The sequence below is a fragment of the Saccostrea echinata genome, unplaced genomic scaffold (assembly GCF_033153115.1).
Source record: "Saccostrea echinata isolate AGI-Se365-2 ecotype Australia unplaced genomic scaffold, CSIRO_AGI_Sech_v1 ptg000051l, whole genome shotgun sequence".
Lineage (NCBI taxonomy): Eukaryota > Metazoa > Mollusca > Bivalvia > Ostreida > Ostreidae > Saccostrea > Saccostrea echinata.
The window spans coordinates 4,040,001-4,066,534 of NW_026889800.1; the positions used below are offsets into that span (position 1 = coordinate 4,040,001).

General features: G+C 34.2%; 3 protein-coding genes across 3 annotated transcripts in view; all 3 read left to right on the forward strand.

Moving 5' to 3' along the window:
• Positions 1 to 12,476, forward strand: part of LOC133203682 (E3 ubiquitin-protein ligase Hakai-like) — a 17,977-nt gene extending 5,501 nt beyond the window's left edge. Inside the window, exons 2-6 of the mRNA XM_061339450.1 lie at positions 3,251 to 3,412; positions 7,356 to 7,459; positions 7,858 to 7,944; positions 10,508 to 10,569; positions 10,835 to 12,476. Of these exons, the coding sequence (XP_061195434.1) occupies positions 3,251 to 3,412; positions 7,356 to 7,459; positions 7,858 to 7,944; positions 10,508 to 10,569; positions 10,835 to 11,912 (1,493 nt within the window). The 3' untranslated portion in view covers positions 11,913 to 12,476. The remainder of the gene's footprint in view (positions 1 to 3,250; positions 3,413 to 7,355; positions 7,460 to 7,857; positions 7,945 to 10,507; positions 10,570 to 10,834) is intronic.
• Positions 12,477 to 14,621: 2,145 nt separating this feature from the next.
• Positions 14,622 to 16,929, forward strand: LOC133203645 (uncharacterized). The gene is made up of 5 exons (XM_061339417.1): positions 14,622 to 14,702; positions 15,132 to 15,327; positions 15,453 to 15,586; positions 15,682 to 15,820; positions 16,407 to 16,929. Exons 1-5 carry the CDS (start codon positions 14,630 to 14,632, stop codon positions 16,546 to 16,548), a joined length of 684 nt encoding a protein of 227 aa, XP_061195401.1. The 5' UTR covers positions 14,622 to 14,629; the 3' UTR covers positions 16,549 to 16,929.
• Positions 16,930 to 23,709: 6,780 nt separating this feature from the next.
• LOC133203643 (uncharacterized) lies at positions 23,710 to 26,176 on the forward strand. Its single transcript, XM_061339415.1, has 5 exons — positions 23,710 to 23,790; positions 24,171 to 24,339; positions 24,885 to 25,018; positions 25,114 to 25,249; positions 25,800 to 26,176. The coding sequence occupies exons 1-5, from the start codon at positions 23,718 to 23,720 to the stop codon at positions 25,960 to 25,962; spliced, it is 675 nt and encodes a 224-aa protein (XP_061195399.1). The 5' UTR covers positions 23,710 to 23,717; the 3' UTR covers positions 25,963 to 26,176.
• Positions 26,177 to 26,534: the final 358 nt, after the last annotated feature.

Sequence of the window (26,534 nt, forward strand, 5' to 3'; positions counted from 1 at the left end):
TCCGATTCCTTTATATTTTCTGGGAATTTCGGCACTTTTCAACTTAGATTTTTGGCCATATCTTGAATATAAAGATGAACAGTTTGTCTGCGCAACTCCTCTTAAACCGCTGCACAGAATTTGGTCAATCTCTGCAGATATTTAGTACACAGTGTGTAGATGTGCATATTACCAGGAAATTCTGATTCCATTATTTTTTCTGGGAATTTCGGCACTTTTCAACTTAGGTTTTTGGCCATATCTTGAATAAAGAGAGGAACAGTTTGTCAGCACAACTCCTCTTAAACCGCTGCACAGAATTTGGACAAACTTTGCAGATATTTAGTACACAGTGTGTAGATGTGCATATTACCAGGAAATTCCGATTCCATTATTTTTGCCTTAAGAGTTTTGCCTTTTATTGAAGAAACTTTCCAGCTAGGTAATAAGAAACTCCACTGGAATCAGCTTTTTATAATGAAATTCTATGTGAAATATTTTATGACCTTAAAAGACCCCTATTGATTTTGAGATCAAAATATTAATGGTTTAACACAAACACACACTCACACACACACCATCTTCGATAGTTCTCTCCCCCCCCCCCCCCCCCCCCCCCCCCCCCTTCAAATTGGTGTGCTTTGCCTTAAATAATTTCATAAGTACAGTATATAAACAGATTCATATGACTACATCATAATTTTGTTTCCATCAATTATTTAAATGTGTAAACTGTCATGTGTTGGACATGGACTTACACTCATTAACAAATCGAAATCACTGAGGAATTTAAATAACAGTTTGTCAGCATAATTCCGGCACTGAATTTCCTGAAACTTTGTAGGTATTTCAGAATAATGTATAGATTTGTATATTACCAAGAAATTTTGATTCCATTATTTATCTAGAAACTTCAGCCCAGTTAAATTTGTAACATACAAAGATTTGAATGTCCTTATTCTTGTATGCAAGAAGTTTTGATGTGATGATTTTTTGCAAGTAATGCCCCTTTTTGAATTATTATACTGTGTATTTAAAATGCACTGTGCCATTCATTACGTGTTGCATTGTCAAGTTTTGGGGAAGCGTGGGGTATGTGAGCTTGCTCACTTTTTCTTTCATTTTTTTTAGATGTAGTTAACGTTAAATTTAAGGGATGAGTATGGCAATGAGAGGGCAATTGGACTAGAAATCAGGTTAGAAACATCGACTGACATGAATAATACAGCAAGTTGTTGTTAATTTTATTAGATAAAGCGCCAGAGCAGAATTGGCCAAAAACACATTGCATTCCTATTGCTTCGCTGGCGAAGCTCACTGGTTATTGTTTACATTGCTTTATCATGTTTATGGATAAAACTGCAGACTCCTGTGATCTTAAAGCTTATCGAGTCGCTCATCATAGTCAGGTCCCCTAAAGTCTTATTTGCCCAACTACTTTATCATGTTTATAGGTGTAGATGAATTAATCTCTCCCTAATTATAGTTGGAATTGAAACTATTGAGGATTAAATCGAAAGAAACCACATACTTCACCATGTTCACTACTTGTCGGGTATTGTTCTTCATTATCACAGGCCTAAAGTAGGTTATGATTCACTTTCACTAGCTTCTCCATCTTCACAAGCCAAGGATTTTCAGTCTGCTTTGCTCCCCACAAACCTTTTGGCAGATTACACCACAAAAACTATGGGCGACATAAGTGTCATCTTTTGGATGTACTTAAAAAAAGGATTCCAGCCAATCAAGTAATAGTTTTCAAATTGTAGTTCAGTATTCGTTGTAAACAAGAAATGGAGATGCACACAAAAGCACATATTAAAGAACTTCAGGAGGTTCTTAAAGGTTTATCAGAGGACAAAAATAGATATGAAGTGAGAATATTATGTATTTGTGTGTACAAGAACAGAGAGTAGTAAAACATTTATAGATGATTGTTCACCTGTTGTTTTTATAAAAGATGTATTGCAACATGAAAGCAGTCTTCTCATTTGGTTTAAGGGTCTAACTTGGAAGAAACAATGTATCAGCCACAGTGTTAGAAGTGTAATCTGCCAAGAGTTTGTGGGGATCAAAGTGGACCAAAAACTCTTGGTTTTCAAAGATTTATCTTCTTGTCAGAAATTTTTTTGGAATATATCTAGAAGGAGTTGCCTATATATTTACATGAACCTGCATTAAATAATAATGTCCCAACTTTTAATGTCAGATATTTTGGCACAATATTAAAAAATTTACAAAATTACAACTACTTTATTTTATAGTACATTTTCCAGCAATATATATCATTAAAAAAAACACTATTTACTATAACATCATAATTGTTTTATCAAAGTTTTGATTATGTACAGTCATCAAAAGTCAGGTTGTCAGTATTTGTTTTAAATGGATGATAAAAGAGATAACTGTATTGATATTGTGAAATTGGACTATACAGATGAAAAATCACCAATACTAATAGCATTTTAAAAAAGAAGTACCCAGATGTGAATCGTCTGTCCAGGGAATAGATATTTCAAATTTTCAAGTTTGAGCAGTATGGGACTTCAGAGACAAAACTTGTCAGTGATTGATCTTTGAGAAATCCTTCAGCTGTTTGGAACAAATTATAAATGATGTAAAATCGCAAACTGCCTCTTAGATCCATATTCTAAAAATGTCTGTTTTAAGAATAAATAATTCAGCTTTATTTAGACTGTCATGTGGATAAAATTGTATGGAATGCAGCTATATTCTTTTCTTTTTTGCAAAATTTTCCTCTCATAAATCCTTGATAACATTTTTTTGGAAACTACAAAGTTGGGACTAATGAATATGCAGAAACAGTTAAACACCCTGTATTGAAAAGTTTTTCAACCCTTAGGTATAATTACATAGATTTCTATTGAATTGTATTACAAATATGCCACCTCAAAGAGAACTCTCCCTTTAACTGGCCCAAGGATGCTTCCTACATGTGAAAAGGATTAGTAGTCTTGGAATCTATGCATTAAAGATAAGCATTGTAAATTTCATTGATAATCGGGTAGAAAAAGACTTCTCCATTAATCTGTTATAAAAGATAATTTAAATTATATTTGTTAAAGTCCTTATGAAAATGATGTTGTCTAATAATAAAGATGTCATTAGTAAATTAACTTGATTAAGGGAGACTTAAATAAACGAATATATTCTCATCACCTATTAAAATTATCTAACAATCATTTTAGCAAGTGATAATTCACATACATTTATATGTGTGATGTTGATGAAAGAAATTTGTTATTTTTAGCAATGGAGCTTGAATCTGAGGCAGGTGGTACAGTGAATACAGGAAATGTCAAAAAAAATATCCCAATCAAACTGAAAACTCAACCAAAACCAACGAGAGGGAGACCAAGAAAAGCCACAAAGATAAAGAAAGAGGCATCTCCCCCGGATGTTCCAGACACGGGTATATATTGTCTTAATGTCATCAAAAAGTCATGGCTTATAATATATTTGCTTTGGAAGTTTCTATCCTGTTATTGATTTTTATGCCCCCGCCATTTCATGGCGGGAACATATAGTGTTACCCTTTTCCGTCATTCTGTCATCATTCACTTTCCGTTCATTATCTCTGGAACAGTTGCACACATTCAACTCAAATTTGACATATAGATTTGTCATAGGAATACGCAGGTCAAGTTCGAATTTGGTTATGGTTTGATGATTTTTAACAGAGTTATTCTTCTTGAACTTAGAAAAAATAAGAAATTTTCAGTTTCAAGGGTCAAGTTTGAATACAAATATTACATTTGAAATTTGGCTGCTTGCTGGGGCATTCGTGGCATTATCAACACATCTAGTTCATGTAGTCTTTCAAAATTTCTTTCTTTTTTGTAAGACAGTAAACTACCATAAGTGTCTTTGAAGATGTCTGCAATCAAAATTTTTAACTATTCTGGTGAATGATATAAGAGTAACTGGGTAACCTGGGTAACAAGAATATACCTCTTGCAATTCACATATATATATTTGTAGGTCACCTGAGTCACTCAGGTGACCTATTGCTATCTGTTTTCGTCCGTCGTCGTCCGTCGTGCGTCGTGTGTTAACATTTGAACATTTTCAGCTTCTTCTCTGAAACCGCTGAACCAATTTCAGCCAATTTTAGCATATGGCATCTATGTGTGAAGGGGAACAAAATTTGTGAATTTCATGGTCCCTGCCCCCCTGGGGCCTGAGGGGTGGGGCTAAAACCACCAAAATTAATGCAATCTTTAAAAATCTTCTTCTTTACTCCTGGACATCAAGCAGTCAAACTGTTGGCATGATTGTAATAAGCATTGAGCCCTCTACCAAAATTGTGAAATTCATGGCCCCAGGGTCAGGGGTTCTGGTGCTAGGGCGGGGCTATATAGATCATATAGTGAAAGTGCATTATTTCTTTGAAAATCTTCTTCTCTACCCCTGGGTATTATTGAAACAAATTGAATACATGGTTATGATAAGCAAGGGTGACTCTACCAAAATTGTGAAATTCATGACCCCAGGGTCAGGGGTTTTGGTGCTAGGGCGGGGCTATATAGATCCTATAGTGAAAGTGCATTATTTCTTTGAAAATCTTCTTCTCTACTCCTGGGTATGATTGAAACAAATTGAATACATAGTTATGATAGGCAAGGGTGACTCTACCAAAATTGTGAAATTCATGGCCCCAGGGTCAGGGGTTCTGGTGCTAGGGCGGGGCTATATAGATCATATAGTGAAAGTGCATTATTTCTTTGAAAATCTTCTTCTCTACTCCTGGGTATGATTGAAACATATTGAATGCATAGTTATGATAAGCAAGGGTGACTCTACCAAAATTGTGAATTTCATGGCCCCAGGGTCAAGGGTTCTGGTGAAAGGGGGGGGGGGGGGGCTCTATTGATTATATAGTGAAAAAGCAAAATAGCTTTGAAAATCTTCTTCTCTACTCCTGGGTATTATTTAAACAAATTAAATACATAGTTATGATTAGCAAGAGTGACTCTACCAAAATTGTGAAATTCATGGCCCCAGGGTCAGGGGTTCTGGTGCTAGGGCAGGGCTATATAGATCATATAGTGAAAGTGCATTATTTCTTTGAAAATCTTCTTCTCTACTCCTGGGTATTATTGAAACATATTGAATACATCGTTATAATAAGCAAGGGTGACTCTACCAAAATTGTGATATTCATGGCCCCAGGGTCAGGGGTTCTGGTGCTAGGGCGGGGCTATATAGATCATATAGTGAAAGTGCATTATTTCTTTGAAAATCTTCTTCACTACTCCTGGGTATTATTGAAACAAATTGAATACATAGTTATGATAAGCAAGGGTGACTCTACCAAAATTGTGAAATTCATGGCCCCAGGGTCAAGGGTTCTGGTGAAAAGGTGGGGGGGGGGGGGGCTCTATTGATTATAAAGTGAAAAAGCAAAATAGCTTTGAAAATCTTTATCTCTACTCCTGGGTATTATTTAAACAAATTAAATATATAGTTATGATAAGCAAGGGTGGCTCTACCAAAATTGTGAAATTCATGGCCCCAGGGTCAGGGGTTCTGGTGCTCTGGGTGGGCTATATAGATCATATAGTGAAAGTGCATTATTTCTTTGAAAATCTTCTTCTCTACTCCTGGATATTATTGAAACAAATTAAATACATAGTTATGATAAGCAAGGATGCCTCTTCCAAAATTGTGAAACTCATGGCCCCAGGGTTGGGGGTTTTTGTGTTAGGGTGGGGCTATATAGATCCTATAGTGAAAGTGCATTATTTCATTGAATATCTTCTCTGCCCCTTGGTATTATTTAAACAAACTAAGTACATTGTTATGATACACAAGGATGCTTCTTCCAAAATTGTGAATTTTATGGCCCCAGGGTCAAGAGTTCTGGTGAAAAGGGGGGGGGGCTCTATTGATTATATAGTGAAAAAGCAAAATTTCTTTGAAAATATTCTGGTTAAAAAGCAAAGAAGCTAAGTGTATAATTATAATGAGCAAGAGTGCTTCTGCGAGAGTAGTGAATTTCATGACCCCTGGGTCAGATGTACTGGTGTAAGGGTGGGACTCTTGATAATATAGTGAAAATGCATTAATTCTATTAAATAATCCTGTCTGCTCCTTAGTGTTAAGCAGATAAACAAAATGATTAATTATGGTGAGCAAACTTCTGGTCCCAGGGTGAGAGGCTCTGGTGTTTCTCAGTGGGGAGGGGGGTGGCTCTATTGATAATACACATGTATAGCGAATATTATTATAGTGAATCTGTAGTAAAAATGCATTATTTCTTTAAAAATCTTCTCTGCACCTGGGCATAACAGAGGCAAAAAGAGTAAAAGTTTTAATAAGGAAGGGTATTTTTACCAGATTTTTGAACATCTGGACCATTTGGTTGTCCTGGTCCTGGCCAGGGCTCTATTAATTTGTATTCCACTGAGAGGAGTTATTCCCCATTGCCATTTACTTTTGATAATTAAACACTGTAAATAATGTACCTGAAAGGTTAATAGAATAGGAGAATTATGCAAGAATTTTTATTGTATAATACAAAAAGTACTTCCTTAGTTTTAATGATCAGGTAGACTTGTAAGTAATAGATGAATAAAGATGAGACAAAAATAACTTGTCTTACTAAATGTTCATCAAAGACCAAGAGAGGCCAATGTAAGAAATTTCAACAAGGAATTAAAATAGTACAGAAGCACTGATAGTTTGTTAATATATTGAATATTTTTCTTGATTTTGGGCAACAAAGGTTCACCTTTGAGTTCATTTTATACTCTATGGATTCTCTAAATTGTTGTATTATACTCAGGTGACCGTTAAGGCCCTTGGGCCTCTTGTTTGGTAAGTTATCCTTTTCTCTTCTTTAAATATTTCATGTTTTGAGAATCATTTCCAGAACTACTACACTAGTGTTAACCAAATTAAATCTAAATCACCTTATGGTACATGCAGTATTGAATTAAAAGGGTCATAATTAGGGAAATAAATGTACTTCTAGAATGATTTCATTTTCAAAATATCCTCATTCAGTAGCCCAAAAACTGACAAAACATCAAGGACAGAACTTTAAATTACAGTTATGAAAAGTCCGAAAATGATGCCAAGATGACAAAAACTTTATTTCTCAATATTGATTCTTGATGTGTAGATTTAAAACAGGGTATACATGAACAGATGATACATTAATATCAAAGACATTTCTTTATTACATATTTACATATATTTAAAGGAATAATTAATAAGGGATTTCTACTTTCAGTTGAGTCAGACAAGAGTTTTCAAAATAATTCTGTCTCAAAGAAAATCTATTAAAATGAATAAAAAAAAATATTATTTAGCCTGCTATAAGTATCGTCATATTTATCTTAATCTTTAAGATGAAAATTCAAGTGTTGCTGATTCGGAGTTCATTGAAGCACCGATCTTTAAACAGCCAGGAGAACCCCTGCACCAAAGTCAGGCATTACGATGGAACCACAAGGTACAGTCCAATAACTCCAATTATCTACTGTCGGTTATACATTGTAGCTCATAAGTCTGGTAGCTGTAACATATATTGGATTTTTACATCCATTCTTGTTTGTTGTTGTATAATCTGTGATGTAAAAGTACTCTTTAATTATAGAATTGGGATCTGTAAGACATTAAATATGTCCATTGGATGTCAATTTTCTCCATACAGGTCAATATAACACATGCACTTTCTACTGTCCAACTGTTCTGTTTAGTACATAAAAAAAAGAAGAAGCTAAATGAAAAATATCAGTGTTGCTTGCTACACTTTGTGTATTTTTAGGACCTAAGCCATACTTGAGGCAAGTTTGTGAAAAGTTTCCTTATAATAAAAAAAGCCTATTCCTGCATTGTATCATATTGTAGGTTAACCTTATTGGAGAGAAGGTGGTGGACCCCCTGATTCATTGCTGTGACAAATGTAAACTGCCCATTCTCATCTATGGTCGTATGGTAGGTACATTGTCAACTAAAAAGTCATTTATTAAGTTCTGTAAATCACTTTATATTGTCAAGAACTTTATTTTTACATAAGACTCACTGCATGTGAAAATTTCATATTCGTATACTGTATTTGGCTGAATATAATATGCATTGGTGTAAAATATGCACCCCCCTTTTTTGGCTTGAAAATTTGGGGAAAAAACACAGTTCGGTTGTATTATATGCTGTCAAAAAATTGACCAAGCAGTAATGTTGTCTTTTTTACATTGCAGTAATTTTAACTTAAAATCTTTGTGGAAATAATGTATTGAAAATTTAAGCACGGTAATTTTTCATACGCAGACTTTGTTTTTTTGAGCTTACGATACTCCTGATTTTAAGCATTGCGGTATTATTCATAGAAATAATTAAATTTTGCATTATAAATCATTTTTTAAGCTAACGGCAATGTTGTCTTTAAAAATCGCGATATAATTTTATTAATTTTAACAAAGCACAAAATGTCATCCCAATAAATTTATATCAGGCTAATTTTATAAATCTTGCACTTAAACTTTGCTGTGGTAAAGATTTTATTCAAGAAAGCACGAAACATTGTTGCATTTTATTTTATTTTTAGCTAACGGCAATCGTGACATAACACGTTGTCTTTATCCTTGCAAAAATAATTTTATTTCAACAAAGCACGAAAAAATTGTTGAATTTTATTTTGAACAGATTGACATGGGGTAAATCATGTCTTTATACATCGAAGTAATCTTCGCAGATATCTTATTTTCTATAGAGCACGAGTAATTGTAACACTTAAGTTTTAACAGACTTTATATTTCTTTTTTTAAACTCTTAATTAATTTAACTAGAGGCTGCTAAATATAAGATAATTAAAGTAAAATTACATTAAACAAGTGTTTAACTGTTTAATATGTCGTAATCAACACAAGTTCATACGAAGGCTAAAAATCGACCCCCCGAATTTTAACAAAGAAAACGATCAAAGGCATTAGTAAGGGCAGTAAATAATCAGTGCTCTAACTTTAAAAACATTGAGTGTTGAGATCAAGTGACAAGCGCACGTGTTCACAACATTGGCTTCGATTGGGACATATAGTATACAGTGGTACAGTGGGTGTTTATATTGAAATGAATTTTCACCGTGTTATTTAGAACCCAAAGTAAATGTTGATTTATTGTATTTCATTATGAAATTGCTCAATTATTTTTTTTTTTCCAACCAAGTGTCCATTAGGTACATGTGTACTACGATTACGCAAGCACGTGGCAAAGGAATCCTACATGAAGACGATGAATATGCAGCTCAAATTAATTGTAACTTGTTTTAATATTATTTAACAACAGATTATCATTATCAACAGATTATAAATATAACATTTTCAACAAGCCTACGTTCCAACATTAATTTTCCGAAGTTTTAAATACAGCGATAAACAAGAAATTGCCCATTTGCCTAGGTAATACTACGATATGTCCGTATGATAGCCGCGTTTCACCTAAAAGAAAAAACTATCAAAATCCTATTGTGGTGTAAAATACGCATCCCTTTCTCAGAAAAACATTTTCTAGAAAAAAAGTGCATATTATATTCAGCCAAATATGGTATATTTGCAATACAGTAAAACATGCTTATATCGAAGTCCCAGGGATGGGCAATTTTGCTTCGTTATAAGCACTTTTCGTTATAGCCATTGATAAAATCAAATGAACAATATATTTTAAAGTCAAGGGGAATGAAAATCACTTCACAATAAGCATCAATTCATCATAAGCCTGTTTTCCATTAGAAATCCACAACGTTCAAATTTCTATAACACACGCGAAACCTTGTCACCGTGCAGTAGAATACACAATAGGAACTATATGCATTTTCAATACTCTATGAACACCAAAATGTATATTGTTTTGACTCAATTTAATAAAAACAACTACCCTGTTAAATTAAGGTAAAAATACAACAAATGTGCATTTAAAATTAATTTGTCATTTTTTTCCTCGCAATATTCATTTGCGTTATTTAACTTTACAACGATACAAATGGCTCTTACGTCTATTAAGCACACCAGTTCTGAAGGGCGCTAAATTCATAATTATTAAAGATGAATGAAATAAACAATTTTGATGAGAGAAAAAAATTAGAGAATGTAAATATAAGCATTGAATTCTGTTTTTTTGGATGTCGTTGGTCCTATAACACATGGCCCTGCCAACAAATTATCATACCGAGCTAACGCGAAGTATTCAGTTTGTAGGCACAGCCAGGTGTGTTATAGGACTGATGACATCCAAAAATAAGAATTCAATGCTTAAAATGTATCTTGTAAATTCCAAGTATAAGGTGATGCAAAAACTTGGTGATCTATAGTATATATAGAACTCATTGAGTAAGTCTCCTGTCATGTCATTATCAAATCTGATAACAGACTTTCAGTTACCCTACTTTAATAGAAATAAAGTATTTATGTTCACTTTATATACATTTTAAAGTCAAATTGATGAATATCAATGAAACAATGAATACCAAAATCAGTCTACAGGAATAAATGTTTGAATTTTCCAGATTCCATGTAAGCATGTGTTCTGCTTTGACTGCGCAAGAAAGACAGATAAAGTTTGTCCAAGGTAAGCTTAATTCTGTCAAGTACACTAGTATACTTTGGAAGCAAGTGTCTATTTCCAACTGCATGTATGCTAAATGAAAATTATGTTTTAACAGTCTCCACCATGAATTTCACTTTAATGCAAAATTATTTATTGTCATACTATATTATTGCATGGTATACTTCATAAAGGATTTTAAAAAGAAATACCAATGGAATTAGTTTGTTAAATGAATAATCAAGTAAGGATTATACCTATAGCTGAAAATATTCTGCATGAATTGTAGGTGTGAAGAAACTGTCCAGCGAATAGAGCAGTCTGCACTGGGGACTGTATTTGTCTGTAGCTATGGAGGGCCTAAGCATGGGGATGGTGGATGTAGGCGCACTTACCTGTCCCATAGGGACCTCCAAGCCCACATCTACCACAGACACATGAGGACTGACTCCACAAAGTCCTCATCATCCACCAGTCAGGCATCTGGAGCAAGTAAACCTGTGGTAGAACAATACACAACCTCTAAAGTAAGCTCAAAATCACAGCACTCTACACCAATCATAGAGCAGTACACAACAGCAGCCGGCCGGCACGCTAGTGGAGAGAGTCATCTGAATCTACCACACTCCTCCCGCCCTAGTGATGCCATGTATCAACAGCCCATCCTGGGTCAGATACCACCCCCAGCCCAGGCTCTACCCACTCAAGCCATGCTACAAGGCCCTCCTCCTAGACTCCCTCTATCACAAGGACAGCCACCTGCTCAGTCAATCATACCTGGACAACAAGCTGATAGTTACCAACTAGCCTCTATGTCAGCACTAGCACCTGGTAGGAAGACTAATCTTATCACTGTACCACTACAAGACGACTCGGATTACAGACGGAGGGACCTAGCGGCTGGATACGGTTCTTTGCCTCCATCAACCTTTTCAACATCATTGCCCCCACCTGGTGGTATTGCTCAGCAGCAGGCATTTCCATCCATGCATCAGGGTCCCCAGCCAACATCTATCGCTGGTTTTCCTCCCTCTGGCCCTCCTCCTTTTACTTCACCTCCGTTAAGGACTCAGTTGCCTGTTTCATCGGGAGTTAGTGTTCCCATTTCCCATCCACCTCCAATCAGCGTTCCTACCCCCAATCTCTCTACGCCTCCCCCTCCACTGTTGTCCGGCCCCAGAATTCCAATTCAAGGTGGTCAACCACCAAGATTTGGAAGTCCCCAAGGTCATTTCAATGACAGTTACAGTCAAAGTGCTCCTGGGGGTCAAAATCCAAGGGGACCATGGACTGGTCCCCCTCCACAAAGAAGTTCTGGGGGTCAGTCACAAAGGGCACAGTCAGAAGGCTACCAGTACTATCAATAGACATTGTTAAAATAAAGACACTTTGTTGATGTGTTCTTTATGCATTGAATGAGATAAATACATGTAGGATTTTTTTCTTTTCATCTTTTTTTTTTTTTACTAAACTTGAAAGTATTTTATCATCTTATAAATACTGTGTCTATGTTCAATTTTTATTTGTATACAGTGCTACAGAGTTCACATGTGTGAGAAGTTGTCCAATTTTGTTATGTGTATTTTGCCTCAATGTTCAATGTTTTATTTGAACTTTAAAGTTTCAGATACATGTTTCTAAAATAACCACAGTTACAGTAGTGAATTTGTTCTCGCCAGTTACATTTTTCAGAATTATGGGTTTATTTTACTGTTGAAATAAGTTTTAGAGAATAGTATGAAGGCTTGCTTCTTACATTTCAGTATCCAGATATTTACAGAACCTTCTTACCTACATGAAGTGGATTAATATTGACAAAACACTTACAAGTTATTCCTGTAGTAGCTTCCATCTCACTCCATATATCAGTTTTTTTGTTGTTATTAAGAATAAGAAGGTACAAAATTGTAATTAAATTTTATAAATGTAAATTTTATTGTATGTTTTCTTTAGCTTTTCAGTTTACATCACATGTACTACCATTTGAAAGTACTTTGTGGTTTTCAAAACAGTGATTCAGGGTGTTTAATTTGTAACAATAACACACATGAAACAAGATGAAAAAGGTGTTTGTGAAACACTGCTGCCCCCATATGGCAGCTCAGGGCCAAGAATTTCTTTTTCAAAAGTAGGTCAAACTCTTAATGTCAAGGTTTTGAGGTAAAAAATGTTGGTACCCAAAGAAAGACCTTGTCATGTGAAATATAAACCCTAGTACCAACTATATATTCAAAAGTTATGGAAAAGGTTAAAATTTTTAAAAGTAGTTTAAACTCCAAGGTCAAGATCATATGGTAAAAAAATGTTAGACAAGAATGGTTTTGTCACAAGGAATACACATATGAAATATGAAAGCTCCAGCAACAAGCATTCAAGAGTCATGGCCAAGGCTTAAGTTTTTCAAACGTAGGTCAAATTCCAAGGTCAGGAGGTCAAACTTAATGGTACCCAAGGAAAGGTTTTATCACAAGGAAAGCACATATGAAATATGAAAGTTCTAATACGAACCGTTCTGAAATGGGCAAGGTTAAAGTTGTTTAAAAGCAGATCAAACTCCAAGGTCAAGAGGTCAAAAATGTTTGTGCCCAAGAAGGATCTTGTAACAAGGAATAAACATATGAAATCCGTAGCACATCCATTCATAAGTTATGTGCAAAGTTAACGTTTTTCAAAAGTAGGTCAAACTCCAAGGACATGATGAGGTCAAAAATAGGGGTACTCAAAGAAAGGTCTTGTCATAAGGTACACACGTCAAGTATAAAAGCCCCAGCATTATAACCATTCAGAAGTTATCGCCAAGTTTCAAGTTGGTTCAAGTTTTACAAAAGGTCAAACTGGAAGTCTGGGTCATGAGGTCAAAAATGTTGGTACTTTCAGAAAGTTAAAACTTAAAAGTTTTGGCCAAGTTTTTGCGGACAAACAGATTACAGACAGACAGACAGACAGACCAAAAACTATTTGCCTCCGATTCTCAGATTATGGGGGCCAAAAAAAGCTGAAAAAATGCCCATGATTAGACACAAAAAGGAAAAGAAAACTGTGCTTTTGAAATTTTCTTTGATGCAGTTAACATCAATGCATGTTTTTATTTGTCAAATCTAACATCGTTGTTTTATAGTGCTATATGCTGAAACATCTATAAGTCGTTCTTTTATAGTGCTATAAGCTGTATCATCTAAAAGTCGTTGTTTTATAGTGCTATAAGCTGAAACATCTAAGTCGTTGTTTTATAGTGCTATAAGTTGTATCATCTATATGGCTTTCTGTTTCTGTCCAAATTTGACCTAGTCCTATGCAAGCCAATTTTCTGTTGCTCTCCATTGATCCGATATTTAAACATCCAAGTTTCATTGTAACAGATAGAGGAAAACCTCTAAACTCAGAAACCACTGAATTAAAACTTTTCAGTGAGCAGTGTAAAGACTTTCCTTTAAAATAATTACTGCATCAGTCAATACTACATGACTTTTCAAAACAAAATATGTTTGTACAATTGAAAAATTTGAAATTGGCAGCAGCAGCTAACGTTAAATGTGAGTACCGGCGGTAGGACTCTCACACACCAACCTGTATGGGTTATTTTGAATTCATTTGGACACAAAAAGCGATAAAATGTAATTAATATTTTTTTGTTTACACCTTTAAAGCATAAGCGACCAGAAAACCACAGGTTTAAGCATTGTACAACTGTGAGCTTGAAACATATACATGTAAAGTTGTGATGAAAACAAAATCCCTAAGCTCGGATACATACGAACGAGTTTTCTCAATCCAAAGATGGTTAACTATTAACGTGACTGTAACATATCTGGATTCAAAGAACAGTTTAGCAAGCTTAACAAATGCTTGCATTTCGAAAGAGGAGTGGGTGGGAAAACCAAAAGCAATTTATATAGTTACAAGTCAAAATTTATAATCGTAGATTTCTGACATTTTCATAAATGTGAATTACAGTCGAAAATCATTAGATTTAAATAATTTTGAGGATAATTGAAGATAATTTTATATAATTCACTGTTGTCATAAATTGCAGTATTCAGAAATTACATAAATCCAACATTCCTGTCTCAAAACGATGGTAGCCATGAGCCGCGGAGTGTTTGTTAGGTACTGGGTCTTATTTTGCATTAGTTGGGCTTGCTTTGGGTACGCCAGCGGTAAGTAAAACATAAAATTCTGTTATTTAGAACAAAATAGTATTGAGTATGAAATGAATGGAAATAACGAACAGTATTCAAGCTCAAAAGTCCATTAAACAATACAAATTTTGGAGCAGAGCAAACACGGACCTCTAAAACATCAGAGGTGGGATCAGGTATATATGGAATAAATGAGGGGAAATCTATCACAGAATATTAAAATTAACAATATAAATTCAGTCATTTAAATTTAAAATGAGCAGTTTTACCCTTAGTTAATATAATATAAACATAATGATTTTATAGTAAGTTTAGGATCCAGTTTTTAAACGTTTTCAATGTTTTTAAGGCAAGTCCTGTATATGTATCTTTGAGACTTTAATCCTTCCTTGAATATTCAAGTGCATATTTAGATTATTTTTTTTTAAAAACATTTTGTGAATGTAGGCAATGTTTTGATGAGACGGGATGAATTCGATGACTTCGATCAATACATAAACGATACATTATACATAAACGATACATACATCTACGTGGAGGACGATTGTAATGGATTATTTTCATGTCCTGCTACGACACTAAATTCAACTGACCAAGAAGGAAATCTCTACCTTGGAGAAAATTTCTTTTCAGATTATTGCAAGTAAGCATTTTGTCAAGGTTTTAATGTAAAAATGAATATATCACAAAAACATCATTTATACTAGCGCGCATGCCTTTTACTTCTTTGTCCTTTTAGATTTATCTATCATGTGAATCTTTATACAGATATGTTCAGGAACTTCTTGATTGTGCGGAAGAACGTGACATTTATAACGACCCAGAATGTGTTGACCAAAGAAAATACCTTTCAATGTATACGAAGAAAGAAACAAACCTTTGCATGAATCCCATATACCCATGTGAGTTTGGTCAAAGTGAATCAGTTTTTATCTAAATTTTATCTTGCTCTTTTATAATGATTTAAGTTAATAAAACTCACTCTTTCTCATTGTAGTGCTGCAAAACTTGCGACAATGTATTAACAGCCTGAACCAGAAGCTTGATAACTTCACTAAGATACTGCGTCCCCTAATGACACCCATTGGTCAGGATTTCACAACAAATAAAGATTTGTCCAACGATTCTTTCTGTCAGTAAGTTTAAGAGGAATCTGTTTGATTAAAATATTTATATAAAATTTTGAAAAAGGGTTATAATAACTTATTATATTATTAATACAAGTGGCGACTGTTAATTTCAAACCCTGCAATCTCTTTAACAGTGGTCATAAAGAAAAATTTGTTAACCAAAAGTTATTCCTTAATAAGTTATTCCTCCCCTTCCACGATTTTGTCGTCAGTTTTTACCAAACCTTACGTTTGTAATGGATTCAAGAGTATGATACAATTCATGTCATGTGAACATCAGAAAAAAGATTTGTATTAATTTTAATCAACAGAAACATACATAAAACTTTAATTTCCAAGTGACATTAAAAATTTAAGATATTAAGGAAAGAGTCAAATGTTGAAAGGATACATATAATTTCACATGCAGACACATTCACTCAATTCAATGACTACAGACCAGAGAATGGACATGTATTTAAAATTTAATTGTTCAGTGACTTTGACCTTCGTAATTTAACCTTTGTATTAATTCTTAAACATTTCTTTTTATCCAACTTTTTTAAAAAATAAAATCAACTCAGAATGATTATGTGATATTTTTATTGAATAGAACGTACAATCAAATCTTGGATGAAACAATCGAAGCATTTAAAGGCTGCCCTTCAAATAAAGTCCAATGGTCATCGAAGAATATTAGCATCATTCGGAAGAATTACTATCCTGTTACTACAGGGAGTACACCACCATTCTAGTGCAGTGATCCGAAAACAAAGTTAAGTGGACCTCGGAAAATATCGACATCATTCGAAAAAATCATTATCCAGTTGTATTTGGGAGGACACCACAATTCCACTGCAGTGATCCAGGTTTTTGACTAGCCATAACAAAGCTGAAACATTTCCCATTGACAAAAGCAATAAGATACTTGAAATTTAAGCATTATTTGGCTCTATTCATTGCTTGCTTAACCAAGATTTACCAGAAATTTACAGAAAGATCTCAAAGTAATGAATCACATATATACATAATGTACATGTAATTATAGATGAAATTTTCTAAATACCGCGTTTCTCTGAAATATATTACTAAACTCTGAACGGAGGTTGATGTAAATAAACATACTTCAGTTTGAATGATTATCATGTTTTAATTTGTTTGAGTTACATAAACTGCTTCTTAAATAAAAATGGAACTCAAAAAATTTCATATTTTGTAATTGGTACTCAAAAAAATATTTTATTAATGAAATATGAAGATAACGAACAGTATTCAATCTCAAAAGTCCAATGAAACGATGCAAATTTGGAGCAGAGCAAACACGGACCTCGAAATTTAGAGGAGGAATCAGGTGCCATGGAGGAGTGAGCATCCCCTGTCGACCGGTCACACCCGCCATGTGCTCCTTATTTTGATCGGGAAACAAAAACCGGAAAAATCCGTAGACAGTTCAGTGTATAACTAATGGCCTAACAATTTGTATGAAAAATGCCTGTCAGCATTTGACTCAATGATAGGTTGTATGTGCTGACAAGGTCATTGTATCGACCGAAAAACTTGCGAAAAGATGACTTCAAACGAGACTGTTGATATCTATGTTTCGTCAACTTGTTTTTCAATAGCTTGCCTCGTTTTAGAAATTGTTCATACGTAGAGCATGCTCTTGTGTATTGAATCAACTTAGAGACATAAACCCCATATGCAGATGATAAGAGTATATTGCTACATAAGTAAGGGAAGTTGACGATTGAAAAGTTGAAGTCATCACGTTTATCGTAAAGGTTTGTGGTTAGGTTACCATTGACGTCTTTTTCTAGTAAAATATCCAAATATGAAAACGTTGTGTCAGAATCTGTGGTATCTTTTATTTCAAGCTCACTGGGATATATCGAGTCGACATATGAATGAAAGTAACAATTGTTAATTGACAATACGTCGTCGATATATATAAATATCGAGTTGAAGGCCACAGCAAGTGTTTTCTTCTTCTCATGTAGAAGTTTTTGAATAAATTCTGCTTCATATGAATACAAAATAGGTCTGCTAATAAAGGGGTGCAGTAGGTACCCATGACATTTCCAACAGATTGTTGGAAGACCTGATTTCCAAAAACTACACAGATATTGTCAATCAGAAACTCAAGCATCTTTTTAATGTCAACTTCAGAGTACTTGTGTGTACAATCAGAGTGCTTTTAAACAAAATAATTTTGTAAATGACCAATGACAAGGAAAGTAAATTTACGAGTTCCATTTTTATTTCCATAACTGTCTATGATGTCAAAAAGTCTGGACTTCAATTTATCGTTTTGATGCTATTGATTTTAGTAAAATTTTGTGATTTCAAATTTTCTAAAAGTTCTTTGAAAATTAAGTATCCGCATCAAATTAACACCACTTCTCGAATATACTGTTGAAAAGTACTCCTGAAGTTTCTCCTTCATAACAGTAATATTTTAGTGAGGAGTAAAGAAAGAGGCTTGGTAAAACATTTACTGGAACCCGCTATGTATCTTGGGGCCTGGTCTTCTAATAAACTGTTAGGAATTCGATGGGCACTAACTGAGCTCTTTAATTAGCCGACATGTTTTTATATACCTTTGAAGCAGAGTTTATATTAAAAAACTTCTATATGAAGAAAAAACACATGCTGTGGCCTTCAACCTGGCATTCAGAAACATGTATATTGACGATATTTATCAATTAACAATATTTACCGCATTCATATGTCACCTGGATATATCTCGGTGAAATCGAAATTAAAGAAACCTCAGAGTCTGCCACATCTGTTTCATATTTGGATGTTTTACTGACTATAGACGATAAGGACGAACTAACAACTAAGTTGTATGGCAAACGAATTGACTTTAGCTATATCAACATCAACTTTCCTTATTTATGTTGTAATACATGTATTTCACTATCACCTGAATTTGGTGTTTATGTATCCCAACATATTCGATACTCCAGAGCATGCTCTCAGTACGATCAATTATTAAAGTGAAGAAGGCTACTGACAGATTACCTGATGTTACAGTGATTTCAACAACCTCGTTCAAACTCGGATTTACGTAAATTCTATGGTCATTGTAATGGCCTTGTTAGGAAATGTAAACTAACATTGGACCGTAAAGTTCATCCCTTCAAATTCAGAGAGACATAATTGCCTGTACGCTGCTCACACAAGTTAAGGAAATTTTGTCAATTGAAACAATTGAAATATATCAGAAACCCCTTAAAGCAGCTGTTTAATAAAAAAAAAATCCTATTTGATTTTTATGAAAAAAATATTGAGGTATAATTAGAGATGTTTCTGAATGAAATATATGGAGATAACGAACAGTATTCAAGCCCAAAAGTCCATTAAACAATACAAAATAGGAGCAGAGCAAACACGGACCTCCAAACATCAGAGGTGAGATCAGGTGCCATGGAGGAGTGAGCATCCCCTGCCGACCGGTCACACCCACCGCGTGCTCCTTGTCATGATCGGGAAATAATGGAAAAATCAGTCGACAATTCAGTGTGTAAATAATGGCCTAACAATTAGTATGAAAAACGTCAGTCAGCATTTGACTCAATGATAAATTGTATTTGCTGATCACAAGGTCATTGTATCGACCATAGAACTTACGAAATGATGACTTTAAACGAGACTGCTGATATTCTTGTTTCATCAACTTGTTTGTCAATAATTTATCTCGTTTTAGAAATTGTACATACGTAGAGCATGCTCTTGCATATCGAATTAATGAAGGTATATTGCTGCATAAGTAAGGGAAGTTGACGACTGAAAAGTTAAAGTCATCACGTTTATCATAAAGCTTGGTTGTTAGATTACCATCAACGTCTTTTTCAAGTAAATATCCAAATATGAAACAGATGTGTCAGACTCTGTGGTATCTTTTATCTCAAGCTCACCTGGACATAAGAATGGAAATTGACAATTTGTATTGACAATTGTAAATTGACAATACATCGTCGATATATCTAAATGTCGAATTGAGGGCCACAGCAAGTGTTTTCTTCTTTTCACGTACAAGGTTTTGGACAAATTCTGCTTCATATGAATGCAAAAAGGTCTGCTAATAATGGGGCGCAATTGATACCCATGGAAATTCCAATAGATTGTTGGAAGACCTGGTCTCCAAAAACCACACAGATATTGTCAATCAGAAACTTAAGCATCTTTTTAATGTCAACTTCAGAGTAATTGTATGTTTTTTAACAAAAGGATTTTGCAAATGACCAATGACAAGGAAAGTAAATTTACGAGTTCCATTTTTATTGAAAAAGCAGCTGTCAATGATATCAAAAAGCCTGGACTTTAATTTATTGTGGGGAATGGTTGTGTATAAAATTGAAAAGTCGTAAGTTTTTAAGCTGTTGATTTTGGTAAAATCTTGTGATTTCAAATTTTCCAAAAGTTCCTTGGAATTTTTAAGTATCCACATCTGATTTACACCACTTCTCGAATATATTGTTGCACAGTACTCTTGGAGTTTCTCCATCACTACTGTTTATATCTTAGTGAGGAGTAAAGAAAGAGGCTTGGTTGAACATTTACTGGAACCCGCTATGTATCGAATCGAATATGAATCGAATCTGAAAATAAATCTGAATCGGAGGGATCGCGATCCCGATCTGAAAACTGAGAAAGATATCATCATAAGAAAATTCTTAATTATACAATGAATAATAATGATATTTTATTATTTCTTTAATTTATTTTTCATTTTTAAGACGACGAGGAATATATCGAATCTAAATTTGAAAAATGTTTGATCCTCCTCCTCCTTCTGAATTTAACTAGTTCATAATTAATTTTGCGAAATACCATCGTAGGATACCTACGGGTGATCTCGTCTTTTACTCATCACCCGTGGGCAAACTCGAATTTTTGGCGAGTTTGTTCCTTTCATTTCTCGGAAAATTTTCTTCATTGGCGAAGAATGTAGCTTGTAAAAATGAACAGTAAAAAGTTTAATTTGTCTCCTACATCTCAAAGAACACAATTCTCGAGCTCCCGAGGAACGAATGTCTATTGAGTTGAACAATAAAATAATACAAAACTGATAGCTTTCGTATGTATTGAAAAGACTCTTATTACTATATACTTGTAATATGTAATATGGATGCTTTGTAAGACGCAATTACAGTACGGGAATGGGGCGCAACTGAACATAAAACAAAAGTCTAGAAACTTTATTAATGAGGGACATAGCCGTTATTTTGATAATTTTGATCTGATTATATTGTGTAGTATATAACGGCAAAATTAATAGGAAGGGGGGGGGGGGGGCTGGTCTATCATTCCATTATTTTCAAAGACTTGAATTTCAGTAGCTATCAAGCGGTGGAAGGTGTCAAAGTAGTCCAGCCCCGCCCCCTATTTTTCAGGGTTATTAAATTGTACGTAATATAGTTAGCAAAGATGAACTTGCCACCCCCTCCCCCCACGCCCTCCTTTGGGAAACACGGACGACCTTCGTAAGCATGGTCGAGGAGAATCACAAATCATGACATGCCCCCGCACACAGATAGTTTTTTCCACGTCTGGAGAGAGTTGGGAATTTTATTTTTTTTTTTGGTAAAAAAATATCCGAGTCGGAGAAATAGGGTGATTATTATCTCCCAGTGGGAATTTATTAGTATGTCCTCCTCCCCGCCCTTATCAAAATCCATGGTTCACATTGACATTTTAAACACACTCCCTAGCCCCTAGAAAAAATAAATCTAGCCTACATCATAAACTCTTATTTTTTCACATTGCTGCAACTAATATACAAATATAACATCTATATACGATTTCAACCATAGACTTATTACTCTTCGGATTTGGTGGTGGTGTTTTTTTTTTTGGGGGGGGGGGGGTCGCAAACACATTAAACTTTTTATACAGGTTACAGATTGATACACCAAAGAAACAAGCATTCTGAGAGTATTGCATAAGCAATACTAGTCCCCTACCGGCAAGTGTAATCTGGTTCCCGTTAAGAATTGAAAATGCCATAAATCCGTCAAATATCAATGAAGCAGAATGAAATGCAAACTTGACCTATAACTAATCAAGGTAAAGTGACTTACCAAAAATCAGCTCAATATCTGAAAGCGTTTAGAAGAAAATTGCGGAAAACCCCTAAAAATTGAAAAGGCCGTAATTCCGTCAAAAATCAATGAAGCGGAATGAAATGCAAAGTTGATCTGTAACTCATCAAGATACACTCACATACCAAAAATCAGCTCAATATCTGCAAGCGTTTAGGAAAAAAGTGCGGAAAACCAAGTGGGAGAGACTGACAGACAGGCAGACAGAGGGACAGACAGACAGACAGACGGACGGACAGACTCAGAGGAAACCTATAGTCTCCTCCGGTTTCACCGGTAGGGGACTAAAAAATCTGTAATAATATTCTCAATGTATACAGAAATCTTGTATGCGTTGTGTTCATTTTCAAATCGGGATCGAGATCCCTCCGATTCAGATTCTTACAGATTCGGATTCGTTTCATATTCAGAAACATCTCCATTACAAGAACTATTATTAAAAAGAAATTTTCCCAAATTTCGAAAATATGGTAATTTTCCTGTTAAGTCAACTGACAAGGATTTTGATATTTTTCTACTGATAAACTTAAATTTGCCTCGGGATGGATGCAAAACGTATAAAGATAGGAAATGTATGAATATTTTGCATCGAGGAGTAAAATTTGCATTTAGAAAACTTTATTTGTTGCAGAATATTTCCTACTTTCTAAAAAAAACGTATTTGTTCATGGAGATAAAAAGCGATTATTACATTTTCGCTTTTTTACGTTGTTGTTTAACATCCCATTAGAGAATGTTCACTTATTAAATACGTCACCGTATGCCAGTGAAGGGTCTTCAAATTTAGACCTATACTCGGCAGTTGAGCAGTGAGGTTTTTTTTTATCGTGTGACAGGGCTTTGGTTTTTTAAGGTCTCGTCCGAAAGACTCGTGACTTTCTCTTCTAATGCCAAGCGCCTTGCAAAGGAACAGTCAATATATATATGTCTTACGTGGTAGGTTTGACGCGGCGAAAATCAGGTCCGGGAATTCGAAAGGAACACTTCACGTTTTTCAAGAATAAATGGCCGGAAAACCATAGAATTATCAACCGTAAAACTATGTTTACATTCATTCTAATCAAGGGTTTCGAATTCGACGTTATGATAGAAACAGATACAAATATGACAAAACAAAATATGTACCCTTCTTGCAAATAACAATAAATAAATAAAACAAAACAAATAAATCCAAACAAACTGTTTAGACATTACTGCCCATTGATATGGTTTGTTTTATAGCTGATTTTTAAAAAAATCAATTTCATTACAATTATTGCATTTTGTAAGGTGATTAGTATGAACAAGAGTTTTTTTTTGTTTGTATGTTGTTTAACGTCCCTCTCGAGAATTTTTCACTCATATGGAGACGCCACCACTTGCCGGAGGAGAGCTGCAAATTTTGTCCTATACTCAGCACTTCCGGTCATTGAGCAGCGAGGGATCTTTTCCGTGCCAGCACCTACTACGACAAGGGACCTCGGTTTATACGTTCTCATCCGAGGGACCGGTCTCCACGTCCCACAGTGGGATTCGAACCCGGGACGTAAGGATCAACTCCTTACTTCGCGACTCTAGACGCTCTAACCACTGCGCCACGCGGGCGACATGAACAAGAGTAGTTATCACTTATGCAATTCAAAATTTATAATAGCTGGTTTTTGACATTTGGATAAATGTATAAGTGTCATTTAAAAAGGATAATCATCTCTTTTACATAGTTGTGTAAAAATAATTTTCTTCACCATTAAACATAATTTTGATATTGACTGTATTTATAAGAAGCAGTCAACAGAAATCTACATTTCCCACATTGGTGTTATAAGAGAATGGTCGTGATGCACAGTGGAATGTTTCTTAGATCTTTGATTTTATTTTTCATTAGCATGACTTATTTTCGGCCCAACATGGGTAAGTCTATATTTATAATTTAAAAAAAAAACCAGTGCATCAATCATATCTGAAGATACCATTGTGTGGAAATGCCTTTAAGGGCATTTCCAAATCTTTGATTCATTTACTAGCTGATATAAACCATATAAATTCAGTTGTATTAGCTGATTTAAACCATATAAATTCAGTTGTACTAGCCGATATAAACCATATAGATTCAGTTGTGCAAAGAATAATTAAATTAAATGAAGGTTAAACGAAAATAACTTTACAGGGAGTTTGGCATTTTTATTATTCTTAGATACGTGTCATGTCATACGTAGTCTTTATAATCTGAATATAGGCTATAAGCTAAATATTTCAAGTCCTGAAATTATTCTTCATAATTAAATATGTAGGTAATGTTTTGATAAGACGAGATAACGACGAAACTGAATACACGAATTTTACAACATATGTGGAGAACAGCTGTCTTGAGGTATTTTCATGTCCTAAAACCTCAATAGATGCTACAGACCAAGAAGGCAACTTTTTCCTCAGAGAAAATTTTTTCACCGATTATTGCAAGTAAGAATTTTATATTAAAATGACTTTCTCGAGGAAATTATCTGTTAGACATAGACTGGAATATTGAAATGCTAAGCATTATACCAAGTGTTTGTAAACAGGTGAAGGTTGCTGATGGTCCACACTTTTTCGTTATATATAAAAATCGTATGATGCCATTAACTACGCAAAGATCTGATTCTACAAATAAATGTACCTTGACCTGTCAATTTCGCTAAACTGTATTTTAATCGATATTAACTTTTAAATTCTCCGATTCTTATGAAATTTGTAGTTTTATATTTTGCTAAATCACTGTATTCTATCAGATTGTAAGAAATGAATTTAAAACTATCGCTTATGTGAATTTTATTTAATTATTTTTCTTACGATGGAAACTGAAAAGTGCAGAGTAGAATCATGTATTAAGTATGTTACCGGGTGGCAGTTTTAATAAATTATATAAATTTTTTAAGATGTTTAATCCTAAGTTTACTTCAGCTTTAAATAATCTCATTCTTCATAAACAATTCTGTATTTTCAAACTATGGATATTTCATTTACAGATATACACAGGAACTCCTTGATTGTGCAAAAGAACTTGATATTTTTAACGACACAGACTGTGCTGATCAAAGAAAGTTTTTGTCCATTTTTACAACTACAGAAACAAGCCTTTGTATAAATCCTATATACCCACGTGAGTGTTTGATCATGGTAAATAAGCTTTTGTCCAAATGTAATTTTCCTCATATACAGTGATTAGTTGAGAAAGTTAACTTTTTCTCATTGTAGTGATACAAGAGTTGCGACCATGTCTTAACAGTATATTCATGAAGCTTGATAACTATTCCCAAATATTACGACCCCTGATGAAACCTGCAGACCACGATTTCACAACAAATAATTTGTCCAAAGAGTCTTTCTGCACGTAAGTTTAAAATGAAGATTTATTATCAGGTTTTTTTTTTTATATGTTTAACTTTTTACGTTTTCAATAAAGAAATAAAAAATTTTCTTCCAAAACTTCATCCATGAATGCCAAACGTAGAAAAAAAAATAAGACGATAATAAAATAAACGTCGTCCCTAACATGCCCAAAGGTGAACAAAACTAACCAACAAATAAATCAACATTTAACGTTTTATTGCCAAGTGATGTTAACTATTGTGATTCGGAAAGAGTCAAAAGAATCATACTATTGGTATTTACTCCAATCATTGTTCCAGTTGTAAAGCTTGGGCAACCTTTTACTAAAGAGTGTGTCCTTTGTGATTTGACCTTTTGTTAAATCATGGAACACATGAAAATTACCTGGCAATGACAGTCAACAAACAGGCATGACAAAATGACAGACATAATAATGTTTTTAATCGTTTATTAAGAGATTTTGTTCTGTGGGATAAATGTTTCCCCGCAACATTTTACAATTTAAATCAACCGGAAATTGGTTCTTATTCTGTGATATATTTATTGTACAGAACATACGATCAGATTTTGGATGAAACAGTCAAAGAATTCAGAAGTTGTCCTCTCAGCAGCGTTCAATGGACATCACAGAATATCAAACTCCTTCGGAAAAATTACTATCCAATTGTGACTGGGAAAACACCACCATTCCAATGCAGCGACTCTGATTCATGAAAAACCTTATAACGAAAATTGAATCATATTTCAATAAACAAGAATAAAAAAAAGAAGAAAAAAAAACTTGAGATTTATGCATTATTTTGAAACTAATCATTGTTCTATAATCCAGAATCCCTCCGAAACAGAAAATCGATATTTCTGATTTTTGATTTAGTTATTTACATAATATGTAATTATAAATGACATTTGTAAACATGCCATATAGATTTGAAAGTTGTTACGTTAGTTGGTGTTAAATTAGCTTTCTTTATATATAAGTTAAGTTAGAAATTTGTACGATTTATATGAACATCAAATGTAGATTGTAAATAAGTCATATTATTACAAGCAGTCACGATTATTTTTAAAGAGCAGTAAATGTATCTTGTTTAAAACATAATGTGTTACAAAGGTTGCATGGGAAATTATTCAGATGAAATGTGAAGATAACAAACAGTGATCATGCTCAACAATCCAGTTCACCGATAGAAATTGTAAGCAACGCAAACACAAACTTCATAAAACATAAGAAGGATCAGGTGACATGGCAGAGTGAGCATCCCCTGTCGACCGGTCACAACTTCCGT

Bases quoted from the DNA above. Each gene is read 5' to 3' on its own strand.
- LOC133203643 (XM_061339415.1), top strand. From the start codon at position 23,718: ATGCACAGTGGAATGTTTCTTAGATCTTTGATTTTATTTTTCATTAGC. The intron at 23,791-24,170 runs GTAAGTCTATAT...TTAAATATGTAG, and splicing joins TTATTTTCGGCCCAACATGG to GTAATGTTTTGATAAGACGA. The intron at 24,340-24,884 runs GTAAGAATTTTA...TTTCATTTACAG, and splicing joins TTTTTCACCGATTATTGCAA to ATATACACAGGAACTCCTTG.
- LOC133203645 (XM_061339417.1), top strand. From the start codon at position 14,630: ATGAGCCGCGGAGTGTTTGTTAGGTACTGGGTCTTATTTTGCATTAGT. The intron at 15,587-15,681 runs GTGAGTTTGGTC...TTCTCATTGTAG, and splicing joins CATGAATCCCATATACCCAT to TGCTGCAAAACTTGCGACAA. The intron at 15,821-16,406 runs GTAAGTTTAAGA...TTTATTGAATAG, and splicing joins TCCAACGATTCTTTCTGTCA to AACGTACAATCAAATCTTGG.